At 40.4% G+C, this 26,416-nt stretch overlaps 1 protein-coding gene and 1 long non-coding RNA gene across 3 annotated transcripts in view; both read left to right on the forward strand.

Moving 5' to 3' along the window:
• Positions 1–14,729, forward strand: part of ABHD6 (abhydrolase domain containing 6, acylglycerol lipase) — a 123,502-nt gene extending 108,773 nt beyond the window's left edge. For both annotated transcript variants that reach the window (XM_086939050.1, XM_086939051.1), the window contains 2 exons: positions 9,353–9,453; positions 11,901–14,729. In XM_086939050.1, the coding sequence (XP_086795176.1) occupies positions 9,353–9,453; positions 11,901–12,077 (278 nt within the window). In that variant the 3' untranslated portion in view covers positions 12,078–14,729. The remainder of the gene's footprint in view (positions 1–9,352; positions 9,454–11,900) is intronic.
• Positions 14,730–16,903: 2,174 nt separating this feature from the next.
• Positions 16,904–22,458, forward strand: LOC147692830 (uncharacterized). The gene is made up of 2 exons (XR_015300076.1): positions 16,904–17,378; positions 17,518–22,458. It is a non-coding gene; the product is annotated as an uncharacterized LOC147692830 (long non-coding RNA).
• The last annotated feature ends 3,958 nt before the right edge of the window (positions 22,459–26,416 follow it).

A 26,416-nucleotide genomic window follows, 5' to 3' on the forward strand; every position in this document is an offset into this window, starting at 1 on the left:
TAGACGTTTCCAGCGTCATCTCTCTTCTATTGGTCTGATATTGGCATGCCTACTGTAAACGAGGGCATTGTGGTGGGTCATATTTGTACACCTGCAACAAACATCTATCAGTGCCAGTATAGTATTTTATGCAGTTGCACAATGCAGTGGTTGTAAAATGGTACTTGCCTCAGTAGCTTCACTGTCATCTTAATTTAGCTGCTACCATCCATTTGATCATGTGACATTAACTAGCATGCTATTTCATAGAATAGGTAAACTATTAAAGTATACCCACCATTCAGGAACATTGATGTTGCTGTCTCCTTAGAGAGTTTTATCTCCTGAATTCTGCACTTTCACTCTTTTACATTTGGATGCTGATAGTTGAGTAGGCAGTATTCACTTGAAGTGAATTGTTGTTCTAAAAGCTAAGCATGACAGAGTGCCTCATTTCATTGTTTGTATAATTTGTGGGCATTTCATGTTTTCGTGGTGGGCTTGTGCCCTAAACCTAGAAAGCCCAATCCCCTTACTCTTTTTTTCATTGTTACCTTTTTATGTGTAATTGTTATCTTACTTGATAGTGTGTGTCAAGCAGTGTTTATATCACACTTGGCGACAGTTCTGACTAACTTAATTCGGTCCTTTATGTGAAATGCATATCTATGATTTCGGTTATTACCAATAGATGTCTCTGCTGTAAGCATGACCATGGTCCGATTGTCCTTCTAGTTTTGAGTGCTTTCTATTTGTGGGATTGTTGTGTGCTATATGTACACCAGTGTCCTGTTTGGTTTGTGTGAAATACGTGTTTCAGTGCACATGCATGTCCGTGACATCTTTTCTTTCAAGTTCTTTGTCATAGTTTTATTGTTTCTGGATGCTCCTTGTTTGGTGCAGTCCACCTACATTTTTTAGGTTATTTAGGGACATGTCTATTTTGTATGTATTTGTTGAGGTATGCACAGTACTTAGAGCCTGATTTTGATCTTGGTGTCCCCCCTGCTGATCTTTGACTTACTCTACCCGTCTAGGACTGCGCCTACCCTTTTGAGTACATCTGTAATTCTTTCTTTCCTCCCCGCTCTACTCCTCTTCCCTTGCCTGCTACTGACCTCTGTCCTCACCTTGTCCTGGCCCTAGTCCCCACCATGTTTACCTGTGAATTTTCCCTTGTCTTTTGAGATCTAGCTATTTTGTCTGATGCCCGATGGAGCTACCTGGTTTAGCTATAGGGGAGACAAGTCGGGGATTCCCTCCTTGGACGTCACCTACCCAGTCGGTCTTTAGCCAGACTTACTTTCATCTCTCCTGTCATCTCTTCACGCATTCTCCCTCTAGTTATGTCTCTCCTTCTCAATGTTTTGAGACTGATCTATTTTGTCTGATGCCCGATGGAGCTACCTGGTTTAGCTATAGAGGAGATGGGCTATGGACTCCCTCCTTGGTCGTCGCCTACCCAGTCGGCCTTTAGCCAAACTTCTTTTTGTCTCTCCCTCTAATAATGTCTCTCCTTCTATCCTCTCTCAATGTTTTGAGACTGAACTATTTTGTCTGATGCCCGATGGAGCTACCTAGTTTAGCTATGGGGGAGATGGGCCATGGACTCCCTCCTTGGTCGTCACCTACCCAGTCAGCCTTTAGACAGACTTCTTTTCGTCTCTCCTTGTTGTCTCTTCCCCTATCCTGCCTTTCTCACCCTCCCCTCTACGCTCCATTATTCTGCCCTCCATGTTCTTTAAATGTTTCCCATCGAGACCTAGCTTTTTGGCAAAAGCCCGGGGGAGCTACCTGATAGCTATAGAGGAGATGGGTTTTGGGACTTCCCTCTCGACCGTCACCTACCCAGCTGGACTTTGGGCAGACCTTCCTTTGTCTTTCTGCCGTTTCTCCCTACCTCCCCTTTACCCTTACCCCCTTCCCCTCTACACTCCACTTATCTCGTTCTCTATGCTCCTGTAATTGTTTGTCTAGCAACTGATGTAAATCGAAACTGATGTAATCTTGTAATTTTGTAAAACCTCATGTAAAGCGCTCTGATACCTCCGGGTCTAGCCAGCGCTATATAAAACTCTTTAAATAAATAAATAAATAAATAAAACAGTGACGGATATCCTGTTCACCAAAATATAAATCCCATTATATCCAGGTGATTTTTTTCGTCGTCCGGTATAGTCGTCATTATTGTTACGGAATAACCCGCCCACAGAGAACTAAATCAGGCCGTTAGTCTTTGCACATTTTTTAAGTTTTCAAAGTATTTAACAACATTCATTTTTGTGCTTACGTCTTTGCCTCATCCATGTTTATACACATTACTCAATCTGGCATTTTATGTTCTGAAATATTTTCTCCTTGTGTGTGCCACATGAGAATGCAATTTTATATCTATCCACTGTGTTACGTATAAGTTCTATTTTATCTCAACCACCATTACCTAAAAAGGAATAATCATTCACAAATGAGTGATTTATATGTATTGATTTCTCTACATCTATAACTAGTGTGTGCCTTTGTCCTAGCAGTGTGGCCAGTCAGTACTCTAGCAGCTGGTATGCATGTTGTGTTTCTATATTGGTTACATGGATTTGATTTAAAGTCCTTCATGGAAATATCAGATTTTTTCCTCGCGATCTTTTTGGACATCTCATTTATATGAATATATCCATATCGCTAAACTGGACCATAATCTTAATATGAAACTCTACCATTGGAAGATGGTTGAAAACCTAGAATCCTTCCTTAAAACCATTAAGTATTTCACCCCAGTTCTGCTTCTGGGCATTCTGTTTTTTGTTTCAATGTTTGATTTGCTGTTTTATTGTTACTGTTAGCCTTAAACAGCATTGGTTCCTTAAGGTCTCTAAATCTCTTTCATCTGAAATTTCACTTTAGAAAGATTGCAGGAGGTGGTATTTCGCCAGCACAGAATATTTTATAGATTATCTTGGAGTGTAAACAAGCATGCACGTACCATTGCACCATGTTGCCTACCTCACTATATAAACCAGACTGTAACCAGTGAAGTGATGGGCCTCAGAGCATCCCCCTCAACATAGGCTCCGTAGTTCAGCTTTTCTTCCACATTTAAACTATATGTGAATAATCTGGAGCTCTTCATTAGACCTGATTTTCTTCTTTTCCTAGGGATAATTACATATTTTCAGATAGTAATACCTATTCATTTCTTTTATTTCTATTCTTCAGGAGACTGAGCCCTTATGAAATACATTTTTAAGTCATGAGTGAATGTTCCTCCTGGGAACAAAACTCCCCAGAAATGGGAGTGTGGTCCTTTCGCCTTTCTTGTTCAGAGGGAAGGCCCTTGCAATCACTGTATGGTGAGGATTCTGCTCCTGCTCTTCCCAGCCAACTTCAGTTTTCCTACAGTTGCAGCACCCAGGAAGGCTTGCAGCTGTATAAGGCTTCTCCCCACAATTTTATTCTATTTATTGTCACTCATCCTGTTAACCCTGTAGCTTTTCACTTGTTTGCCATACTTTGCAATTAAAGCCCTATGGATGTATGACGTTACAACGCATACTTTTACCACGCATACCTTTACAACGCAGTATTTACAACGAATACCGTTACAACGCATAGCACTTAGAGGTGCTGGATAGTGGTAAGTATAATTTTCTATTCCAACTCCAGTCCCCGTGGACACTAGGGAACGTGTTGGATAGAAAATTAAACTTATTCCCTATCCTAGAGCGCCCCCCAGCGCAATGCGTTGTAATGGTATGCGTGGTAATGCCTGCGTTGTAATGGTAGTGCGTTGTAAAAATTTCGTTGTAAACATTGTATACCTCGCCCTATATTGTTATCACTCTATCATGTTTTACCTTCAGAACCACTCCGTATAATGTCCAACAGTCAAGTTGTATATGAAGTCCAAGAAATTTATGTAACCTATGTTTTCCGAGGTTGTTAGATGAAGAATAAAACCATTGTCGCACAGAACTTAACAAGTCAGGGTAGAAAGTATGCAAAAAGAATACTTGTTTAAAGACTGGTGCTACTAAAGTACACCCCCGCTACCTGCAAGGGCAATGACGGTGTTACTCCAAGAAACAGCAGCCGCAGTATGTTAAAACAATATACTGCATCACTCCAACAATTTGCATAAATACCAATGTTTGAGGACAAATAACCAGAAAAAAAGCCCATAAGTCCAAGGTCATATAATATAATTTCATCGTCTTTATTGTGTTTACCCTCTTCCAACCAGGTACATGATTATCAGCCGACACGTGTTTTGGCCCTAACTGAACTTTTTAAAGGCGTGTGATTACAAATTGTATTCCTTTAGCAATAATTCATGAAGTAAGACGATATAGGTGTTGGAGTGTGAGCTTCTTATAGGTGAGCTCTCCTGTAGCCTCTTCGACTGGTAGATACTTCCTAATAACAAGTGTAGTCATCCTCATCTGTTTGTCCTATATTTTTCAAGCTCACAGTGAAGTGGTGTGGCTATTCAGTCATGGGCGACACTGGCATAGAAAGCCCTGATAAACCCTGTCCTTCTCAAAATGAAATGTGGACTGAGGTTAATTTAAATTTGTGATAATTTGGAAATATTATATACTAAAAGAATGCTCTTGGGAAAATAGTACTTGTTTCGATACCGCTTGTTGGTTCATTGCAATTTCCAGTGCTGTGCTTCAGCTCTACCTAGCAATAGTAACATTCACACGGCAGCCCAAAAGGCTTCCTACTGGCATTAGGCTTCTCTGTGTGCATAAGAAGCACTGTCCTGAATAGTCAGTTAGCAGAGAACGTGGGTATGGAGGACGAAAGTCATAAAATGGAGGAAAAGAACGACGTTGTCTTATACCTGCTAATTCTAGGAAATCTAATTTTCATTATGAAGTATACGAGACCAGTCCAAACTTTTCCTATCCAAGTTGATCATCTTTCCTGTGATGTCGTTTCCTGCCAGTACCATGTATAAGGAGGCGTTGGTCAGAGACATACCATATCCACATTCATCACTTAATTAGATGTTTTTTGTCCCTAATTTTGTGCCCCCTTTTTCTGAAAAAATATTCCTAATCTGTTTCTCTCCGCTAGAAGAGTTTATGTTGGAATTGTTCTCAACCTCCAGCGGGCTAGTTTTGGTGCCTTGTACTCTTGTACCATTCATCATCTGCTGAAGATGCCAAGTAGGCTTTTTGTCTGCCATTTGGGGCTTTTCCTCCTAACTGGGACCCTCTTAATAAGACCCCTGAACCATTTTGTGTGTATATTAAGTGTAGGGTGTCATATTGGCTACTGGGAGGACTCGCCCTTTCCTCTGGCAATCAAGAAGGAAACTAGAGAGAATTTTACAATGTTCTGTCCTGGACAATGAATCCCTTTCTAAGGCTAACAAATCCTTATGAGGCCCTAGGGCACAAGAAGGGAAGCAGATTGGGGTGTAAGCTCAAGGCAGAACAGATGCTCAATTATTCTAGTTTCACTACTGTGCTCACTCGCTTTTTTGCGCATATATATGCAGTGCAATCCAACGTCTCTCTTTCTCATCGTGACCCAGCGTCTTTTCGGCTGATTGCCTAGCTGCGGAAAACGTAGAAATTGGATTTGTTGATCGGCCTGAAAAATGTAGGTATCCACATACTAGAGCAGCCATTGCAGGTTTGAACATTAAGAGCTCTGCCATGAAAGGGAAGAGGTTTTGTATCGTGGCAAAGTCCTAAGGATCGGGTCCTCTTTCTACACACACAAACACCTTTTTTACATAAGTGTAGTAAAGAGTTAGATTATCTGCACATTCTCACCTGTTACAAAACCTGCCCAGCATAAGAGCTAAACGGTGCCTATGAAGCTTTACTGAAAGCCCCATTTGTGTCCATCTACAGCACAACCATTACATTTCTGTCATGGAAAAACACTTTCCTACTGGCTGTAATTTCCACTTGATGAGTTGGAGAGTTGCAGCCTTCTCTATAAAGGAACTTTTTCTAAGATTTTTCCACGACTAAGTTTCCTTCTATTCTAACCCCATGTTCAGTCCCAGGGTACCAAATCAATTTAATCTGAGCCAAATGATTTTACCCCAAACTTCTCCCTGGGGTATTGGGGGGCTGACCCTCTCTACCACATTGGCCAGGGTTCAGATGCTACAATAGACAATGTTATGAACTCTTTCTGTATTGTGGTATTTAAATATTGATTAGAGATGACTCTTAGCCTGACAACTGGAGATTCAAGTATGTGAATCTATAAAAGGTAATAAAGTTTGAGAAATGTAGTTGCAGGTAACTGCCTTTACTTAGCATACTGAACTGAAGCTCTGTTTATCCCCATGTAATCTTATTGCTCTCTCCCACATGGGAATGGTCTCCCATATGTTGAGAAGAAATGGTGTTTGCATTTCAAGCTCAGTCACATGGATGAAAAATGTTTGTTGGTTATTGAACAAGCCAATAACATGCACCGTGCTCTGAAACACAGTTCATTGCATGATGTATTGGCAACATGCTACATGCTCCCAATCTGAAAGAATATTCTTCTCTGAAGACTGGCAAGAAACAAGAAAGGCTTAGAAGGGAAATCATGAATCCTACATTCACTGGCTACAACTAAAAATAGTACGGAAACTAAAGGGTAAATGAAATTATCGTAAAGACTGCATTTACTGTGAAGCATTGCTGGGATAATCAGTACCACAAGTCAAGTGCAGCAAACTAGACATTCTTGTTGGAAACTAGAAAAAACTGATTTCCAATTCCCTTACCTCAGTCTAGTTCTTTGTTCTCTTTTTCTTACATTAGCATTCACTTCTGTTTTGTTGACTGTGTGCAAAGATACATTCTTAGTCATTATGTACATTACTTTTACCATCAAAAAAATATAAAGCCAAAGGGTTCACCAAAATTACCTACTTATCCAGCTTGGTCTCTTTGCCTACTACTCCCCACATCATAGTTCCTATTCCTACGTACTTACACCTACGTCTTTACAGCTACTTTTTGTAATCGTAGTTCATCACGTCTATCTGAGATGCTAACAAATACATGAATGAAAATGAACAAAAAATATACTTTCATTCACTATATTATAGAATGCTCTTTAGGCACCTCTGGCGAGTGAGCTTGCTGTGCAAGCAAGATATTTAATATTGGAGAGCCTAGAACATTAGTTCTTTGCCTGTGGTCTGGGCTCACTGGTGGTCCACGATGCCAACTCAGGGGTTATACAAATAAAGAAGTAAAATACAAAATTGATAATTTTTTAAACGTGAAGACACTTAGGGCTAGATGTAGGTAATTCCCATTTACAGACTCTTAAATAGAGAATTTTACCGAATCGGTATTTAAGAGTCTGTAAATGGGAAGGGGGCAGATTTAGGTAATTCCGAATTTAGGAATACCGAATCTGTAAGATTCGGTATTTACCGATTCGGTAAATACCGAAACGGTATTGCCCATTGATTCCTATGGGCCTTGAAGCCCATAGGAATCAATGGGAAATACCGATTCGGTATTTACCGAATCTGTAAATACCGAACCCTGCAAGGGTGCAGGGGGTGTCACTTTGACACCCTCTAGCACCCCAAGTACAGGCTTGTGTGACATGTGGCACAAGGGCATGTCTGTGTGTCACATGGCACAGGTGTGCATGCACAGATGTGCATGCACACCTGAATTCGGTATTATACCACACAATAGGATTGTGTGGTAAAATACCGACTCTTAAGGGCCTGTGGCACTCTTAGGAGTGTCAGCTACATATGGATTTACCGATTCGGTAAATATACCAATTCGGTATTTTACCGAATCGGTATAATTACCGAATCGGTAAAATTACCGAATCGGTAAGATTACCGATTCGGTGGCCCCCTACATCTGAAAAGCCTAATACCGGTCGGAAACGGCCGAAATCGTCCGTTTCCGACCGGGATTAGGGCTCCTACATCTGGCCCATGATATAGGAAGCTAAACATTATGTTGGTATCCTAAGATTGATTCATGGGAGTAGTGCAAGTGCATCAAAGAGAATATAGTCCAGATGATGGGTGTCCTCAGTTGAATTTAGAAAGCCTCCAACCTTCCCATTAAAATTAAAAATGTGTTTTTTATATGTCTGAATCAAATTAAATATTTCATAATTTGTGTATTTGTTTGATGATTTTTTCTGTATTTTAGAATATTGTTTTGCTGTTCCAATCATCAAAATTGTTTAGGCCGGGGTCTTTTGATTCCAATAATGATTCATTCGGGTCCCTGGTTTTCAGTAATGATTAAGTGGGGGTCCATAGAAATCAAAAGTTTGAGAACCACTGGTGTATTTTACCCTGTAACAATCAACAGTCCTTCTGAAATAAACGAGATGTCTTATCATCTATAAAAGCCTCTGAATATATCCAGATTAAAGAATCACAACTTTGGAATGTGCTGTAATAACCATTCTATTACCTTAGACAAATGTCAAGGGGCCTGTGTATATAAGGTGTTCTGCCCATTAAAATATTCCCAAAAATTAGTTGACAGACTTCCTGTACCCAAGAACTTCTCGACTCTCAGTGGATAACTTCTGTGAAACTAACTGTACAATTAAAGTTGTCAGCCTTTATAAATGTAAATGAGCTTTAGCGCACAGCTACCCACAAAGGGTTTCCTGGCGCTTGCTTAGGGAACCCGTCCTGGTATTCCCCTGTGAGATAACCCCGGCAGGGTATCCACAAGGTGAAAGCCAGGCATCCCGCCGCGAGGGGCCGTAGTGGAGATTAAGCAAGCTATTGCGCAGAGTGTGAACCCGTGAGTCGAGAAGGCACCGGAGCGAGAATTATCGAGTCCGTGGAATTTTTGAGCCCAAGACCCGCCGAGGCAGGGAATTGAACCCTGGTCCAGGGCCGATCTCTGCTTCCGGGTCTGCCGCCTCTAACCCCTGAGCCACAAGGCTTTTTAATAATTTTTTACTATGTAATACTCTAAAGCTTTCGTAACTCAGGGCATCAATGCCGTGTATGAATCAAATTAAATAAACGTATTACTAAGGGTGTTAATGGCAAAAAAAATATTAATGTTAGCTGGTTATTTTATGTTTTATGCAATCAGTCCTTCTTTTGCCACGTTTATTTCACTGTGGCTTATGTGGGATAGGAACGTGGATATTTTGAGTTAGTTATGACCATGTCCTTTGGCACTTAGTGTATCTTTTAATATAACCCTGTTTACTCAATCTATTCCCATTATTGTTCAATTTATGATGACTTGCTTCATTTTAGCTCATATATTGATAATCAAAGTAGGCTATTTTGTGTACGTGTATTGATCTAATATGCACATGTCTAGTTTAATGTCGAACACAAACATAATCAGGAACTTTTCTAATTTGTTTGTGCCTTTTTGTCTGAACTGAACAGTATTTTTAGAACTTGTGGGTGAGAAATCTAGACATCTCCTTCAAGAACGAATGAGCAAGATTACCGCGCCAACGCAAATTATCTGGGGAAATCAAGATCAGGTATGGTGGTCCGACTAACAAGAAAACACAACCAACCCTTAACGCATAGAAGCACACTGTACATTAAAATGCCTTTTCAATTTTTTTACATTTATCATATGAAAATATTCTCACTGTCTCAACATGTTGCTTATTAAGTAAAGGTTTATGAAAAGTATTTGATTTATAATTTGACATTCTTGTAGTATTATATTTGCTTTTTATGACCCATGTGAAGTAAGCACTACAAATCTTCATATTTAAAATGTTGATAGTCTCTGGAGAAGTACTTTATTATTTCTTGCTTATATTATAGTTTTTAGAGCCTGGGCCACCTTTAGTTGTGTTGGTGAGGGCATTCTACCGTAATTGCGGTGGGAGACTGAGCAGTATGTTGTTGTGGTGGGTCTTAGGTTGGCTGTAGTTACTTGAGTGGATAGGCTGTGGTTGACAGTCTAGCTCACATGGTAGTATTCTGCAATTCGACTCCTATTGAAGGATCAAGTAATACCATTTCTTAATTTGTTATAAAAAATGAATAAGTGCATGCGCTCAAAGTGTTTCTTAGGAGAGCAGCATTTCTGAATGCCAGGGTTGCCAAATGCAAAGGCTGCTAGGCTACAACGTTTGTCTCTTCCTCTCACTCTAACAGACTCATTTTCATGCCTTATTTTCCGTCATTGATTTTTTTTCTGTGTTTCATTACTGTCGCATCCTCCTTTTCCTGCCTTTCTGTCTCTTGCTCTTAGTGAAAGCCTAAAAAATGAGTCCTGGCCCCGAAGATTGAGTGCTGATGCGCCCATCACCTGCAACTGCTGGCACAAATTAAGCATTGAGTTACTCGTTTAGGGGTAGACTCTCGGGACCTGATTCACAAAGGTAAACTTACCCTTCTGTGTAAGTTTACAACTGTTTGCTATTCACAAAGATATTTTAAGAGTAGTATCTTTGCGACTGCTGAATCTCCGCACATAAAAAGATAGGACATTCCTATCTTTTTAAGTGCGTACACTTCGCAGACCTAAAAGTACTACTAGTAAAATGCCTTTGTGAATAGCAAACAATTGTAAACTTACACAATAGTGTAAGTTTACCTTTGTGAATCAGGCCCTCAGTCTACCCTAATTTTGTGCTAGATCAGCCTACCCGTTGTGTTCGAGGCTTCTGAGGTTTTTTTAAGCAAATGTTGTCCATGGGGAAATGCTGAGACAAAACTAATATATTAAAAATCAATAGATCTGTAAGCAGGTGGATGAAGTACCATCATAAGTTGGGAAGATGTTCATTTTTGCATCAGATAATATATTGAACAATCCATATTGTGAGCCTGGGGCTCTGTGTTTAATGTTTTTGATTAAATGCTCACTACTTACGGTCTGAAGAGATGCGATTTCATTGGACGACTGAGAGTATTCTTGTCACCATTTTCTGTACTTTAATTTGAGGGATGTTTCATACGCATTGATTTGACATCCTGGGGCTAAAACGAAACAACAACCCTAGGAGAAGTGTTCTTTCACGTCCTGACGGGGAATTGTCTGTTGTTTAGGAAAAAAGAGAAGTGTCTAGTATCATATTATCCACAATGAGGGACTTCAGATTAAGTTAAATGTGTGTTTCATTTTTAGAAATGAGAAACTAATTTTGAAAACAATTACAGGTATATGAGGTTGCTTTGTTACAATTAATTACAAACAATTGCGAATAACATGTGTTGGATGTCTCAAAACACATTCATCATATGGCCTTAAGATGGGGTAAACTTAACTCTTGTAGGATACTTGCATGCTAATATATTGTAAGACCCTTTTCCAAGTGACACCCACCTGGACTGTCCTAGTGGATGTTGTTATTTCGTACTGTCTTATCACTGCCCTAGCAGGTCACAATACTTACCTTTTTTCAAGAATCTTACAGGAGTGTCGTAAAGGAATGCTGGTATAGTCATTTAATGCCCTTCTGCTAGTGGTTTCTAGTCTTCTTATATGGGACCCACTAAGGCAGGGGTCTCCAAACCGGTCCTGGAGGGCCGGATCCATGCCAGATTTTTTGGATATCCCCATTGAGATACATGTAGTAATTTTGAAAATCTGGCATGGATCCGGCCCTCCAGGACCGGTTTGTAGACCCCTGCACTAAGGATTGGATGCACCACTTGCATAAGGGCCTGATATATGACTAGTGTGGACTTTATCACCCCACCAATAGCAGGGTGCAATAAAGTCCACTGGATTTGATCAAATAAATAAGTCTGTAATTACCAGTACATGCGTATGTTAATATGTTACACAGTAAAATCATTGTGTTATTCCTCATTACTTGGGGGAAACTCGGAATCGTTTCTGTTAATGGCGCCCGATAAATTCCATACCTGGAACGCGGTATAAATACTGTCTTCTAAGATTCTGATTTTAAAAAAAATGCCCTTTTACAGCATTTCTTTATTTTTGTTTTTGTCCCTGTTTCAGGTACTGGATGTTTCTGGAGCACAAGTCCTAGTTGATGCTCTCCCCTCCAGTCAGTTGCATATCCTGGAAAACTGCGGACACTCTGTGGTAATGGAGCGACCCAGGAAAACTGCCAAACTGATAACAGACTTTTTAGCATCCCTGCACAACACTGACAACAATAAGAAGCAACAGTAATCCAAGCGTCGTTTCCAACAAGCACTGGACAAGGATATGCAGTTCTTCCTGTGAGCCACCATAATTGCTCAGGGATGTGGTTAATAGGAAAAAAGAATGCGTTTCTGAATACATAGACATTGAAAAAGTTATTCCCTAGCATTAATATGACAATAATTTTAGAGTTTACTTAGAAAGTACAAAATGTTTAGGTAATAATATAAAGTTAAAGCGGATTGTTTTGAAAATGTATAACATCTATTGCTAAATAATTCTAAATATTGTAATTATTTATGAGTCTAGAATTGAATTGCAGTTACAAGCCATAACAAATCCTGTTAAAATATATGTTTGGCTTATGATGGCATGTAGTTTCTCATACTAAGGGCCTGATTCAGTGTATGGTGGGCGGGTTACTCCGTCTCCAAAGTGATGGACACCCCGTCTGCCTTATAACGACTACATTATATCCTCTGGCACTTGTAGTAAAGCAACGTTTGTGACGAAGTAACCCTTCCAAAAACTGTCAATCAGGCCTTAAGTCAAAGTTGCATGATTACTTTCAAGTTGTAGTTGACATTTTGCCTGAGAGCACTTAAGGCTGCCCTCAAGAAGTATTCCTCGTTGATAGTGTTTAGTTATCTTGTCAGTTATTATCAAAAATATGCATTCCACAATGGGAATGGAGGATGTCTGATAATGTGAGCAAAAGAACAGTATTAGACAGATGGTTGCTCAAAATATTTCTGAGGGCAGAATCATTTATAAAGCACTTTGTCAGTAATTCCTATAGAGTTGGCATCTGTTGGTGTTACTTAGCACGCTCAGAAAGATGGATAATGGAAGATCGACTTTATATTCATACGTTTACATTTTTTTTCAGTTAATCAGCCCTTTGACTGCTACTGTAGGATTACCACTTTTTGGGTCAGTTTATTGACTCTGATGGTAACACTTGCCATGCCCTCTGTATTGAACCGAATTCATGATATTTAGTCTATCACAAGTTTTTTCATTAATATTTACTCAAAGGATATGAGCTATCAGGTTTTTTATGGTTGCTATGCTAGAGTTTGAGCAATAATTCTGTGAACATCTTGCATTCAAGTTGACAGAAACTAACTTTACTCAGTTCTTTTTTCCTCCGCCTCTAAATCTGCAGAATAATGTGATTGTAAATACTACTTTAGTTTAATAAAGTATGAATTCTATGAATTCCATGAATGGTACTATAATCGAGCACAAATGGTACTATGTGATCAAAGCCAAACATTAGTCTAGGACTGATACTGCAGCATCAAGACCTGCAAGAAAGGAACACTTCTGTAATCCATTGTCTTTCAGATGTTTTCAAGTGATAACTTCTGAGATGCCTTTCGTCCTCATTCCAGCCTCTATGAATGAGAGAAGCAGGACCCTTCCTAAGGCACCTGAAATATCCCATCAAAGTTTTTTCTTTATTAGTCTTTTGCAGTTTTATAACGTACAAACGTCCCCAGTCTTTTAGAGCACTTTACACGAGTTTCAGATTACAAAGTACATTTTTTAATCATAGGGAGATTATGTGATGTTTCCAGAATCACAGCATGTTGAGCCAAGGCCAGGACTCTAACCTAGTTTCCTACTTTTAAAGTTGCTAGCTCTTACTGTTCGGGCACATCGCCTATCTAATTGGAAGCACATGATAGCACCATAGGCAATTTTCTATTCTACTCTATCTCCTATAACCTACGTTACAGTGATTTGAACAATTTGAATTCTTAGGCTTCACTTGGTTTCAAAATGGAAGAGCTGTGGATGATTTGGTAAGATAGGAAATGAGCATTTCCTCACTACAGCCGTGGTTTGAAACTGGCCCACCTAAGTGTTGGCTTTCAGTGGTCTAATTGGAATGTGTGTGGTGGACTCAGATCAATCCCTGAAGATCAAACTCAAACAAACAGCATCTGTCATCTGAATAAACTGGCATATTGTCAGCAAAATGTTTGTTCTAATTTTCATGTGGCTGCATTTAATCCTGCGCCTTGATTGTTTTATTTATTTCCCAGACAGTCTTGCTACTAGATTTGTGCCTACCTCCATCCTCTGCATGTAGATCTAAAGTCTTAGCAGTTTAGAATATGTGTTGTAGTCATATAACACTTTATTCTGTTATTACAACCATCAAAGTTTCAAACAACAGCCCAAACATTAAAATAACAATAAAACAATAAAAATACACAGATATATATATATACAATAGTAGCAGCAATACGTGTTCTAAAGTATCATCGCCTAAAGTGTTCTCTTTTCTCATAGCAGAGGGCTGGAACTATACATATGCCATCACCAGGAACAATGACAATCTCTGACAGTGTCTGCTGCCTTTTTTCATCACCTCTGTTTCCTTTTTTAGCCTTCTCGCCTTACCTAATTTCAATACTCGAGAATTTGCTTCCTAGTCAGGCTTCAAAAGATAAGGTTCCACCTTGATTGCTTGAAATATAGCCATCAAGAACTATAAGACAACTTTTAAAATGGGCAGGCTCAGATGGTTGTCTTCATATTAGCATTTATTTTAGCCGTATATGCCACTGATTTCCTTTCTAGCTTTTCGACTTCAGTATCTGTACAACACAATAAATAAATTCTAATTGCCTACACCAATAATGGAAGCATTAAGATGTAGCAAAACATTGCCTGTAATTGTAAATTATTATGAAATCGCATATTATCTGTAGCCTATCAAATGCATAAGCAAGACTGCACCAGACACTGTACAAGGCAGATGTTTTGCAATTTTCTTGCTGTCCTGTATCCACCGTAAAGATAGGCATGACAAGTAACCACTCGGTTTCTTGATAAAAAATTATTTGGCTCTTTACAATATCAATCATCTCACCCAAAGAAGCATAATTTCTTTTTAATTTACTGACAAATGCAACACGATTAGATATCATCCAAATCAACCATGTAAATATATAAGTGTACCACTTAGTTCAAATCCAATTGACTTGCGAAATGCAGAATACAAAACAAAAATGGCCAAAGGCATTGGGTCCTATTGGCAAAGACATTTTTGCTTTTAAATGTAAGTTTACGGCTAAAAATACCTACCTTTTTCTACACGTGCTACTCTACAAGATGCAGAGGCCGGCTTCCACAAGCTGACATCCGCACCGAAATGTTCATTGAAGCCCAAAGCACCTTCGATCCAACACCACTGTCACTGTTCAACCCATCGGTGTTGAAGACATCATGAGATCCGAGACCTCCATCAGCACTCAGGCCATTAGTGCAGAAGACTCTCTTGGTGCATGGTGATTCAGAGCCACCTATCCTCCAACACCTTCAGAGGAATTAGACACTTAACAAAAAAGTTTCTTTATTCATCCTCACACTGACGAGATTTCCACAAGACTGTGTCCAGCACCTGTAGGGACTCTGCCTATTAAGCGAAAACCTACTTTTGAGGAGAAATGTGCCCAAATGCTAAACACGCAAGGAAAGGATCACTATCGCCATTCCTTTTGGCCTTCCTCCTCCACCCCCTTCTCCCCAACCACTCATTCTCCTTTATCCCACAATTCATTAGAGTCATATTCACTGGAGGATTTCTCCCACTCCTCATCTGGACACGGCAGCCCCTTCACCCCGGTGACCCGTTGGCACACCTTTTAACCCAGTGCCCACTGTTGACCCATGGGAAGACTATGATGCCAATCCACCTGGGGATCTAGACTTCGTTCCTTACCCAGCTAGGTCGTCACCCCTAGATGACATGACGACATATCAGGAGTTCATACAATGGCCTACTGCCTAACACGAGGTTGATATGCACTTTCTCCTTGAGGACAATGATTACCTTATGGAAACTTTATCTAAATCACAGGGACAATGCAATTTCTTCCCATGCTTAAGGGCATGCTGATGTTGGACTTAGGCACTTTTAACTAACCAGAGAAGGCCTGGGTGATCGTGCCTAGGTAGGAAAGAAATACAAGGCCTCTCCCAACACCCCCATACATCAGAGGTCAGGTCATTCCAGATTAGTTCGTAGTCCATCTTGCCCCCAACCACTCGTTCTCTCAAGGCATGGGTGAAGCACCCCGCCTAATAAAGAGAGTAAAAAAATTGATGCCGCAGAGAATTGGGTGGTTGTCTGAACCGCCAGGAATGGGAGAATGTCAAACTATGTCAGGCTTCTCTCAAGGTATGACAGAGAACACTGGGCAGAGATGAGTGATCCTCTAAAATGCCTGGCTGAAAAGTTTAAGCAGAGCGGGGTAAGAGTTAGTGGCAGAGAGTAGGACTATCTTAATGTCTCCATCAGATGTGCCCTGGATGTGGCAGAATATACTGTTCGGAAAGTATTAATATGAGTGTCTCTGTCTGGCACCACAACTGGCTCCGCAAGTTGGGCTTTAAGCCTGAAGTGGAGCAGCAGTTTCTCCATCTGTTCTTTAGTAAGGGTCTCCTTTTTCAGACCCCAGGTTGACCAACTGTTAGAGAATATTTAAAAAGACAGCAGTAACAGGCCTACCAGCAGTGCGCACCACAGGGCTACAGCAGGGGTTCCTACAAGGGCAATTACACCAGAGGTAGGAGCTAAGGTGGCTCTGACACAGTCATCCACTGCCAAACATTGAATCCCTTGACTCGCCGATTACACAGCACCTGTCAGGGGGAGATTCCAGTATTCCTTCCATGCTGGGAGGAAATCACCTCTGACAAGTGGGTTTTAGCAATGGTCCACCGTGGCTATCACCTATAAAGTCTCCCAACCCCTCCCAACATCCCACTCGGCAAATACAGCCTCAGCAAATAAAGCCTCAACCTCATGGAAGAAGACTTACAAGTGCTCCTTCAAAAATGGGCTGTAGAGCCAGTTCTCCAACACCAATGGGGTAAAGGGGTTTACTCTGTGTACTATTTGAATTCCAAGAAGGGAAGATCCCTCTGGCCAATCCTGGACCTCGGGCCTCTTAACTGATACATCCTGTCAGAACACTTTTACACAGTAAACCTACAGAATGTCATTCCTCTGCTGTAGCAAGGTGACTTTATGATGGCGTTAGACCTCAAGGACACCTACTTCCCCATTCCCATCCATCATTGCCCACTGATTTTACCTGCGTTTAGTGGTCACCACCACCACCCCAGGGGTCTTCACTAACTGCCTGGTAGTTCTCCATACATTTAAGGAGGGGAGGCATCCATATCATCCCTTACCTGGATGATTGGCTGGTCAGAAATGCAAGCAAGCCACAATGCCTAGGGCACACACGCTACGATCTCCCTCCACAGCCTTGGGTTCACTATCAACGACACCAAGTCCCATTTGTTAACCTCATGCGCGCGGTCCGTTTTCCCGCTGTGCGCTGAGTTTTTAAAAAGCCCGCGTTACATGACGAGCTCAGCTCGTCATGAGCGTACGACAGGCGTAACTCATGACGAGCTGAGCTCGTCATGAGCGTCGAAGGGGTTAAATCCATATATACCCTTCATGGGGTCAACACTAAATTCAGTCACAAGCAAGGTCTATCCCAGCCAGTAGAGTAAAATTGTTACATTGCAGTAAGAACTGTTATGTGCCTCCTCGATTTGATGGCTCCATGCATTGCCATAGTGCCCGATGCCATGCCCTACTGCACATGTGCCCATTGCAGCAATGCCTCTCTACACAATGGTCACAAGCAGAGAATCTATTGGAAGATCTAGTGTGGGTATAGGCCAGCATACGTTGCTTCCTGCATTGGTTGAACAGCAACAACCTGTTACAGGGCAGGCCTTTTCTAAATCCTATCCCACAAGTCACCATTACCACGGAGTCCTGTCAAGTCAGCTGGGGAGCACATCTTAATCTCAATAAAGTGCAGGGAGTATGGGCTCCACATCAACAGGGGCATCACACCAACTACCTCAAGTTGCTAGCAATCTAGCTCACCCTCAAAACTTTCCTTTCCCAGTGGCGGATCCCCTGCTAAGGCCGAGGAGCATCGCCCCACTGCTCTTTGAGCGGTGTAAAAAATAAAATTGAAAAGATGATAACAAGGTGTTATCATTTTCTTTTTCTGTGCTGGACTCAGAGCCAGAGTGGGTGGGGCCGAGCTCTCCAGAGTAGAGTGAGGAGTGGTTTGCACTCCCTAAGTGCGCATGACGGTTTAGCCAAACACTCATGAACACTTAGCATGTTCTCCACCTGTCTGTGTTGCACAGCCTGGTAGAGAACATGTCCAGGCTCCCAGGTAGTGCCTGAGTGACCAAACAGGCCGCTCAGATCAATCACAACGCTGTTGATGCAGTGTTGTGATTGGCTGGAAGAATCTGGAAACCTGGGTGCATAGGGTGCTGCATGAGGACAGATTAGAGACGTGCGGCGGCAGCGAAGGTAAGTTTATTTTATTCATTTTTTCTTACCACCTCCGTTCTAACTCAGCCTCCACTGTCCTTTCCCTTATTTGGGGCAAAGTCATATTATTCAAGATGTACAACATAACATTCATGTATTATCTCCAAAAACAAAGTGGGACTTACTCAGCTATTTCCACCTCTGGGCATCCCACAAATAAACTTCTTCGCCACCCCCGAAAAAAAGCAAAATGCCCAACCTTTCACATACCACACTACGCTCCCGGGCAATGCATTATAAATGAACAGTTTTGAGATATTTAATTACACTTTTCTGCTTCTACCACTTCTTCCGTTCGTGGTCAAGAAGATGGGGCAAACATCTCATGCTCTAATTCTCTTAGCCCCCACCTTGGCCAGTTAAGTATACTCAGTGCTCCTTGAAATGTTCATCAGTCCTCACAAGAAGCCTCACCAGCAGACTGGGCCTTCGCCCCTGGAGCCAGGGCCAAATCAGGCTCTTAGACCCCAAACAACTCAGTCTAACAATCTGGCACCTGAGGTCCTAGAATTTGTTTCTTATATCCCTCACAAGAATGTATGGACTTATTGCACAAGGCTGGTAGACCAACTACACAAGCTTTTTATGCAGCTAATTTGAAGAGGTTTTCCACTGACGCATTCCTAGGTTCCTGGACCTCTTAAAACCTGATGAGTAAAGATATCATATGCTAATCATTTCTAGAAATCAGGCCTGGCTTACACTATGGGAACCTTTTTTTGACCCCTTTTCTCTTGCCTTCTTCAGTGCCTCTCTTGGACAATGACTTTTCTAGTGGCAATTACCTCTCTAGGATGCATTAGCGAAGTGCAAACACTCATATTACTAGAACCTTTCATACAAGCACATAAAGACGTGCTAGTACTCAGCTCCACCCCAACAGCCCTGCCTAAGGTGGTATCCCCGTTCTACCTTAACCAGACAATAGAACTTCCAGTCTTCTTTTCCCAACCAGACTCAGTAGCAGAGAGAGCACTACACACTCTAGACGTTAAACTTGTTTTCATGTATTACATTGGCAAGACTATGCCCTTCCCTTGGTCAGACCAACTCTTTCCTTCATGAAGGCTCACAAGGGTCAGCTTATATCCAAACAGGTATTGCTATATTGATAGTTAAATGTATTCAAACCTGTTACCACAAAGCTAAGAGATCCCCCCCTTTTACACTCAGGCCAACCCTATGGAACATTACCCTAGCGTACATATGTAAAGCGACCACCTGTCAACTCTACACATGTTTACAAAACACTACTTTGAGGACATCCTCACTAGGTAACAGGCTGCAGTTGGCCATATGGTCCTAAGGACTTTAGTTCAGAAATCTGCATCATCCACATGCTTACCACTGCATGTAGGTGGGCACTGCAACAGTAATTGCACAGCTTGTGTAGCTACAGCAGCATGTGCTATGAACAGAAGCGTTACTTACCCTGTACGCATCTGTTCGTAGCATGTAGTGCTGTGAATTCACATGCACCCACACTCCCCCCTGGAAGTGTGTGACTCTGATCACAGAACACTTTTTCTTTATTAATTAAGTTCCTTTTGCAATGCACATGTGCACTATGCTGTGTATTCACCACATCTTGCCACTCTCACCTGCTGGGCAAAAAACAATCTAGCATGAATTTGGTTCCCATGCTCATTGCCAGCTAAGAGACGAGTCACTATATACCTCATGACTAGAAAGATTCTCCGAAGAAAAAGTGCTTGCTAGTATCTGAGCCCAGCACTAGCTGGCAGGAGTATGTAGAGCGTATGAATCTACAGCACTGCAGACTACGGACAGATGCTTACAGGGTAAGTAAAATTGTTCTTTCCTTTCCTAGGCCAGGGGGCAGTATTCCCCATGTGCATATTTCTACACTACATAAACCTATGGGATTAGGAGCCCATAGGAATAGTCATATGCCATTTCCTATAGTATGTCTAGAAATGTTTCTAGGTGTACTATTTGGAAGGTAGGTAAATAGGATTTTTTTTTAAAGTATGCTCAGGTAAAGTTGTAAAACTCAACCCACACTATAATGTTTTTTTGTGAATACTGGTCCATTACATATTTGCACTGATGTCCATCTACATTTGGTTACTCCAAAATGTTTCAAGACAATAGCTTAGTAATGACCAATAAAGTAGAAATGTCAATATTGATCCTTCCTTATTTTATGGGCTTCTAATGCAGCTGACTTGCCTTTTTAGACTACAGTCGATGGAGGGTATCTTCTTTCCCCTTTACAGACATATTACTCTTTTCAATCAGACAACTACCTTAAGTTCATTAATTTATTTCTCAACCAACATGAAATATGGGGCCCACTAATGTTGATTTCTTTAACAGCTTTATGTTACAGTTAATTGTGTTTCAGATCCCTCCATCTTGATTGTTATTAAACTTTATTTGTCTTTGGACACTGTTTTTAAATAACTGGCAATGTATGATCACCAACCTTTGTATGTTCAGTTTGGAAAATGAGTTTTTTGTAACGGTTCTGAAGCATTTAAACAGTGATGTACCACTAGATTTTATTACAGAAAGTTGTCAAGTAATCATTCTTAAACCAAGGCTCTGGGATTTGTGTTCTGATCTGTTTTAGTTGCTGCACTTCAGATTTGTACATGGAACAATAGGTATTGGTGTCAGTTGTGTTTTCTTCCCTTTCTGCCATCAAGGCTGCAGTGGTCTGTTAGGCTTCTGGGGGCAGCCTGCTCAGCGTTTTTGGTAGCTGTGATGGAACCTTTTTCCAGCCAGCCTACCATATTTAAAATTCCCCACTGCAGTGATAGGGAATTTTCGGCAGGGGTGCTTACTCCGACATAGTGGGAGCATGATAGCGATTTACAGATTTGTGAACACTTTCAGAAAATTGAGACAATGAGCTTGATTAAGAGTTTGGCAGACAGGTTACTCTGTCACAAACATGATAGATATCCCATCTGCCCTATTACAAGTCCATTAAATTATATGGTACTTGTAATACCGCAGAGGGGATATCCATCATGTTTGTGACGTAGTAGCTCGACCCCCAAACTCTAAATCAGGCCCTACTTTTGGTCACTATCATACTGGTGCTAAACCATAGTATAGCAGGTTCTGTGTGAACTAAACCAAAAACACAGTTTACAATGCCGGTCAACATTTATCTCCCCTTTTCCATGAACTTTTTCAAAATGAATGATATTCACCAAGTTAGCATATCCAATCTAGCATTCCTTTTAAATGTTTTCCCAAGTTTTTTTTTCTCATGGGTTCCTTAGCTCATCTTAGCTCTTTTCCCCCAAATCCCCTCTTTGTCTCCACGCGACTAGTGTAGTGACTGACTATAGGCATTCACTCCCTTGGTTTTAGCTACGGGGTGAAATGTTCTTTGTCCGTAAATATTAGAGATGTATAACTGAACCTCAGTTAAGGCAATGCAAGCTGATGAAATAACTAAGGAGCATACATCTGTGGTTTTATTCCAAGTGTAACCTGAGGGTAATGTGCATGAATCCTGCTGTCCTAGTAGTAAGGACTGGAGATTTCAAGAATTATAAACATAATTGATAGCTAATTCTTAAAGGAAATTTACTTTGAATTAAAACTCCCAAATGGGAAGAGCTTAAATATTAAATAGAATGTCCTAATTATTGTTTATGCATAATAAAAACATACCTTAATAAATACTGGAACTGCTTCTGTGCCAGGTAGCTGAGGAAGGGGGAACAGGCATGGGATTAGCAGTTGTAGTTGCCAGGGTGGTTGAATCTTTCAACACATGCAATGCATCAAGAAGAAAAACTAAAGTGGGGAAACTGTACAACTAAAACATTCATAGGACTTGATTATTCATCTTGAGTGCAATATGGCTTCCATTCTAACTGTACCATAATATGTTTGCAATAATTGCAGTGAGATGCTTTCTTAAGCTAATGTACACATTTGTACATTATACTGAAAATTGTAAGAGTTCATTTGTTAGCATTATTTGGCATTTAAATATGCTTTTTATAATAAAAAACGTATTCCTTCTTTTAAGTGTATCTTTGCATATTTGTTCGGCCCTGTAAGTGTATGACATTTGTCTTGTATATATAAACCTGATATTTCCAGTAATATGAGCAATGTAATATGGCGACTTTGAAGTTTCTTAGACCAGCGAGATCAGATGTATGGCAGGACTTGGTGGCCGAATATAGTTGCTCAAACAACAATGTAATGAAGTTGAAAGATTTAAACTTTTTTCATTGGTCACATTTGAAGTTGGCCTCCACTATTATTAGGTTATCTGATTTTTAATAATTGTGAGTTTTGCCAATTTAACTGCAGTCAGAAGAAAGCAAGTATCTCACATTAAATGTGAATATTGTTAGTAAGCAAATCAGGGTAAAGTTTAGTATAAAGACGGGTATTCTAGTTGTATGTCATGAATGACAACCTCGAAATTCCTCTAGACAAAGTTAGTTGGCTGCCCATCATTATGCCCCACTTAAGCGTGTTTAAAACTGTAAAGAGCAATTTTACTGCATGGGATTCTCAATAAATGCCTATGCTTAGACTATATCCTGCTTGTGCCTGGAGAATCCTAGAACATTATCACTAAAGTGTCTATCAGCCGTAAATAAAATCTTAATGATCCCTGATTATACACATACTTTTAAATGTCCAGAGAAAACCATTTTGTCTGGCCTCTGTATCCTCAAATGGTTCTAAAACTTTATGCATGCCACGGCATGGCTATTGATGTAAAAAATTAATATTAGTTTATTTTTATATAGCACTACATACTATACTTCTATTGTTTCAAAGCACTGTAAATAACAGATATTATATTTAACCTATATCTGGTACTGAATTTACTAATGTCAGAGTAATGGATAGCTAAGTAATCTGGGAGTAAAATTCGATCACACACTATCCTTCCACAAGCAAGCCCTCGCTGTGGCAGGTACGTGTTTTCAAGTTATAAAGATCCTCAGAGAATTCTTCAATCTACTTCCTATGCCGGCCAAGAAGACGGTGGTAGCAGCTTTAATCCTAACTCGCCAGGACTACTGCAATAGTCTTTATGCAGGAACCAATAACAAGGTCCTGCGAAGACTACAGGTAGACCAGAATGCTGCAGTGTGGCTGGTACTCAAACTACCTAGAGATTCCTCCTCAGCAACAGCACTAAAAACCCTCCATTGGCTGCCTGTCCATAAGAGGATTCTTTTTAAGGTCCTGACCAACATTTATAAAACGACAAAAAAACGGACCTGATTATTTAAATGTCAAAACAAAGCCCTACACCATCCAACGCACTCTACGGTCATCTTCTGAGAACTTTTTAACAGTACCGAATTTTAAACTTAAAACTAGGGGTGGAAATACATTGGCGGTCCTAGGGACCAAAGCCTGGAACTTCTTGCCAACACAACTTAGACACACACAAACCAAACTCAATTTTAGGAAGTCCTTAAAAACCTGGATCTTTGGTATCCCAGATAACACTGTTATATCTCTTATTCAATGCTCTGACATAATAGATCTGTGCCAGCTTTTATTCTTATCAGGTACCTAAAATCCTAACTTTAGTACTCCTAAATGCCTTCTATGAATACCTAAAGTCATTAAGTTAGGATTTTGTCTCAGATTACTTTTGTGAATCGGGCCCATTGCGTGCAGCATGTGAACAGTTTACTGCCTCGGAGTGGCTTGCTAGAGCCTGCCATAGAATATCTTGAAAAGCTCAATGTGTCTCACTGTCAAGCCCTGATTCATCTCCTGGTCACCAAACCTCTTTCCCTCTCGCATGTTGACCTGCCCTCTCCTGCATCCCATTAGCTCATTTCACCTTCCTTCCACGTTGGCAAGGGCGGCTTCTCCACTAGGGCGGAGGAGCGTTGCCCTGCTGTTTCTCGCAGTGCGAGAAGCAGAAACATAAAATGGTAATAACTTTCTCTTATTACCATTTTATGTTTGGTGGTGGGGAGCGGGGCTGCTCTGAGAGCAGGGTAGGGGAGGAGTGGTGTGCCTGCCCACCCCCGAGTGCGCAAACATGCTCACTCTGCCTTTTCTCCATGCAGGCTTCATGCAGCTTACATGAAGAAAATGGCCTCCCCATTTGAGCTTGGCTACTTAAACTGTGTTATGATTGGCTTAGGGGAGGGAGGGAGCTTGGCTGCCTGCTTCTGCTTCCTGTTCCTAGAGAGCAGAGAAGACACGGGACTCGGCCGTCAGAAAGGTAAGTTAAAATTCTAATATATATATATATTTTATTTAAATTAAATTACCCTACCCTCTGAGCTGTGCCGGCCACGACTGCACTTTCCACTTTTGAGTCAAGATACAGGGCCAACTATATGCAAATATTATTTGCATTTTGACAAAAATGCAATTGCAGCTACTCCTGACCCACTTATAACATCATACTCTGTGTACTATATGCAACCCAATGATAGAATGTAAAATATGATTTGTACAGTTCAAGTCAAAAAAGTGTCACATATTATTTTAGTCCTTGCATTACTTAAACATGCTGGGCCCGATTCACAGAACTAACTTAAGACAAAATCCTAAACTTACTACTTTTGGTATTCACAGAAGTTAGGATTTTGTCTTAAGTTTGTCTTAAAACAGACTTAAGACAGACTTAAGTTAGGATTTTGTCTTAAGTCTGTCTTAAGTCTGTCTTAAGACAAACTTAAGACAAAATCCTAACTTCTGTGAATACCAAAAGTAGTAAGTTTAGGATTTTGTCTTAAGTTAGTTCTGTGAATCGGGCCCGCAGACTGCTATTAAGATTTCTTTTCTATTGTGAAATGTACTTTTCATTGTCTTTAGAAATGGAAATCAAACCTCTTTTCTGATTATTGTCATCGCTCGCTTTGCCATAATTTATTACCAATAGTAGCTTCCCTGTTCGACTTTTGTTAATGGGAGCATGCAAGGCACGATGCAAAACCATGTCTACCACAAATCTGAGACAGGTTTTTGCGTCAAAATGTAACACCATTTGAAAGCAGACATCAAAAAGAGAAATGTTTGATTTCTCCTTGTTGATGTGGTTTGTGTGCTGCACTGTGTATCAAGTGTACCCACAAGGGGTTAAGAGGCGCACTCTAATTAATTCCTGTTTTCACTGTTTAGACAAGGGTGCTGCACTTATGACATGTGTTGGCTACACATGTATCTAACTAATGAAACTCAGAACAGGATGAACCTGCTCAAGTGTGCACTGTTCCTAGTGAACAATCTGTTCACAGTTATTCACTCTCAGTAAATTCCAATATCCAAAACTTAAACTATATATATCACAAACATCACTTTTGTGTGTATTGTTATTTACTTCATTTCTTTTTTTAACACAATTTGAATATGTAACTTGTATTCATACTGATTCTGAGTAGTTCCACATACAATTACAATATATTCCAGATTTCAATATTATTTACAATCAAATACATTATATCATTGAATGGTTTAACATGATTATTTAACCAATGCACCACGGTTAATTGATGGCCCAATGCATTTCGGAACCAAGGTTCCTTCCTCAGGGGCTGTATTCTGTAAATTAAGAAATTAAAATTACTGAACGCATATTACAACCAATGATATTTCCAACTGCTGAATTATCTAGGGATCTAACAATGCATATATATAAACTTCACTGCTGCTACTGATATATACATAGATATCACCATTGACAGTCTGTCTGTACCTCATACCACAAAGAACATTGACATGTGCACTATTCACAACTGTCCTATGCCACACTTACATGAAAATATAAAACATTGTTTTGCCAGATATTTTCAAACCCATAGTAAACAGTCATTTTACAGCTATGTACAAAATCAAAATAATGATATGCTGTTTGCTCATTTCACTCTGATTCCCTGCATAATATGCCTATGAATATGTACTGACATTAGCACGGTAAACAAAACCTTTCTTAGTTATATAACCTCAGATATATTGAGATAGTTAAACATCATACGTGCTT

Source organism: Lissotriton vulgaris, chromosome 9, assembly GCF_964263255.1.
Source record: "Lissotriton vulgaris chromosome 9, aLisVul1.2, whole genome shotgun sequence".
Lineage (NCBI taxonomy): Eukaryota > Metazoa > Chordata > Amphibia > Caudata > Salamandridae > Lissotriton > Lissotriton vulgaris.